The sequence below is a fragment of the Montipora capricornis genome, chromosome 10 (genome assembly GCF_036669925.1).
Source record: "Montipora capricornis isolate CH-2021 chromosome 10, ASM3666992v2, whole genome shotgun sequence".
NCBI lineage: Eukaryota > Metazoa > Cnidaria > Anthozoa > Scleractinia > Acroporidae > Montipora > Montipora capricornis.
In genome coordinates, this window is record NC_090892.1 from 5,312,791 (window position 1) to 5,315,290 (window position 2,500).

The 2,500-nt window shown below is 40.8% G+C and overlaps 1 protein-coding gene across 2 annotated transcripts in view; it reads right to left on the minus strand.

The window, feature by feature from the left end:
• Positions 1 to 2,500, minus strand: part of LOC138019779 (uncharacterized) — a 20,522-nt gene that overhangs the window by 9,453 nt on the left and 8,569 nt on the right. For both annotated transcript variants that reach the window (XM_068866668.1, XM_068866667.1), the window contains exons 3-4: positions 1,243 to 1,334; positions 1 to 331 (exon numbers count right to left, since the gene is read on the minus strand). The exon at positions 1 to 331 is cut by the window's left edge and continues 1,127 nt beyond it. In XM_068866668.1, the coding sequence (XP_068722769.1) occupies positions 1 to 331; positions 1,243 to 1,334 (423 nt within the window). The remainder of the gene's footprint in view (positions 332 to 1,242; positions 1,335 to 2,500) is intronic.

A 2,500-nucleotide genomic window follows, 5' to 3' on the forward strand; every position in this document is an offset into this window, starting at 1 on the left:
TCCTCAGAACACGAAGACTTCTGAATTGCAAACTTCGATGGTACAATACCATGGTTTGAACAGGAGGTATCTGTCTTTATCTTTTTAGTTTTCCACTTTTCCTTTTTGCTTTCTTGTTTGTCTTCTTCTGAATTTGATTGTGACGAAGACTTTTCACGGTCCGAGCTAGAACTATCGTTTTCCGACGTTTCCACCTTGATATTTCTGTTCACTGGTTTATTTTCGCCTGACTTTTCCACTTTGCCGATTCCCTTTTTCTTTTCAACGTTTACGTTTTTCCTTTCCCTTGATAGTGTTTTCTTTCCTTTTGTTTCCACCGCGATGGATGATTCTAGAATAGGAGAATAAAAAGCAAGTTACAGTAATAATTAAAATTATTAAAAATATGAGCTTTTGACAGCCAGTCTACTGTCTTCGACGGCATAACTGATAACATGAAATGAACCGTTAAAACACTTACATATGGAGAGTGATACGCGAAATTAAAAATATGTAGAATGTTCGGAGGAATGCTAAAAGCGCTAAGATTAGTGTTCTTTTAAAAGAATATTGTATTGCCTAGGGAGTAGGCATGAATTGTTGTCCGCCTCAACGGTTTTAGCCTACCTTATCCGTCGACACAGATAACAGTAGACTGGCTGTCGAAAGCTCATATTGTATTTAATAATTTTTACCAGAAAACGTCTATAGATTCAATATTACTATGATTAATCCTGTTAACGGATCCTCGATAATTCTACAGTAACAATATTTGCCATGATGATTGTAAGTGCATTTTAATTGTAGCTACTTTGCAGCCTTAACGTTTCATGGATATTTGGGTTAGGGTCAGGGACAAAACCTAGTGACCAATCCATGACTGTCTCTTACATATGCACACATGTACTGTACAGTAATTAACAATTGACCCGTAGCCCTTGAGGGCGAAGGGTCTAATTGTTTGAGTATCACCCAACTAGTCGGACAGAAAAGACAATAATAAAGTTAGCAAATGCAACCTGAAAATATATTTCTTTGGGAATAAAACGAAAGAAAGCGTCACGCTTTTCGCTACTCGAAGACTATTACTAATAGTCCTCTAGTAGCGTAGCCAATCAAAATGCAGCATTTGCATTAGTCCACTAGTTGGGTGATACTAATATGTTTTAGACACCAAAAAAGTACATGTAAGTGAAAGTCACATGTCAGATACTTGAATGTAATTTACAGATTGTAGATTAGGACAACCTATATGTACAGTACCTGAAGACAATGTTTCCTTTTTTTGGCGTTTTGCTTTTGGTTCATTGCTTTCATCTGTTTGCTTTCTTTTCTTCTGTATTTGTGTCTTAGAACTAAAAGAAAGGTTTTTTTAATCCAAACAGTTCAAAGTGAGGTTTTAAACGCTATTCTATTATGTCTTGGTTTTCCTACCCCTCATATACCACCGTTCGTCCAAGCAATTTGGTTTGGGAGCTGTCCATCACTTTTTCATGTAGGACTTCTGGCCCATGCTTGATGATAACTTTGGGTTAAGAAACAACATTTTGTATATGTAAAATTATCCTTTCTGATTTTCCCTTTTTAATACTTTCATCTATTCATAGCTCTGAATCCTCAAGCTCAGTTGATGAGAAGGAGTGAAGTAAAAGTACCAGTAGAATGTAAAGTAAAATAAGCATTGCATGAAAGTTTATTTTTTATAATGCACCAAATGGAAACTTGGAAATTTTCGAGCCCCAGATGAGATTTTTCCGAGTTTCCATTTGATGCATAAATATCTACCAAGTATTTCTCACATTACTCACTTAGGTACAATTATCCTTTCCGTAAGGCTGTTATACCTGGGGAGTGGGTTGTGAGGCTGGGCTCCATGAGCTCCTCTGCCTGTGCTGGGAGCAGCAAGGTCACATCCCACAAGACATGAGAGAGGCCAACATAGTCGCCCTGTACAAGAACAAGGGTGAGGCAGCACCTCTCTCCTGCGCATCGTTGGCAAAGTCTTCGCTTGGGTCACCTTGACCCACCTGCAGAGCCTTGCTTTGCAAATCTACCCTGAGTCACAGTGTGGTTTGAGAGCCGGGAGGTCCACAGTGGACATGATCTTTTCCCTCCATCAGCTGCAGGAGAAGTGTCGAGAGCAGCAGCAGCTATTGTTCCTCGCCTTCGTGGACCTCACCAAAGCTTTTGACTTGGTGAGCACAAGCAGACTCTTCAAGATCCTCCAGAAGATTGGCTGCCTTCCAAAGCCCCTGGCGATCGTCACCTCCTTTCACCAGGACATGCAGAGTATGGTCTGCTTCGATGGGGCCACCTCCAATGCCTTCCCAGTCTCGATGTTGCTCCAGTATGCCTTTGTAGACTGTACAGAAGGTGTCTACGTCCGGACGAGGTCAGATGGCAAACTCTTCAACATCGCCAGACTCTGTGCAAAAACCAAAGCTTACATGTACATTGTGTTCATACGGGAGCTGCTGTTTGCAGACGACGCTGCTTTAACATCCCACAGCAAGGAGGGCCT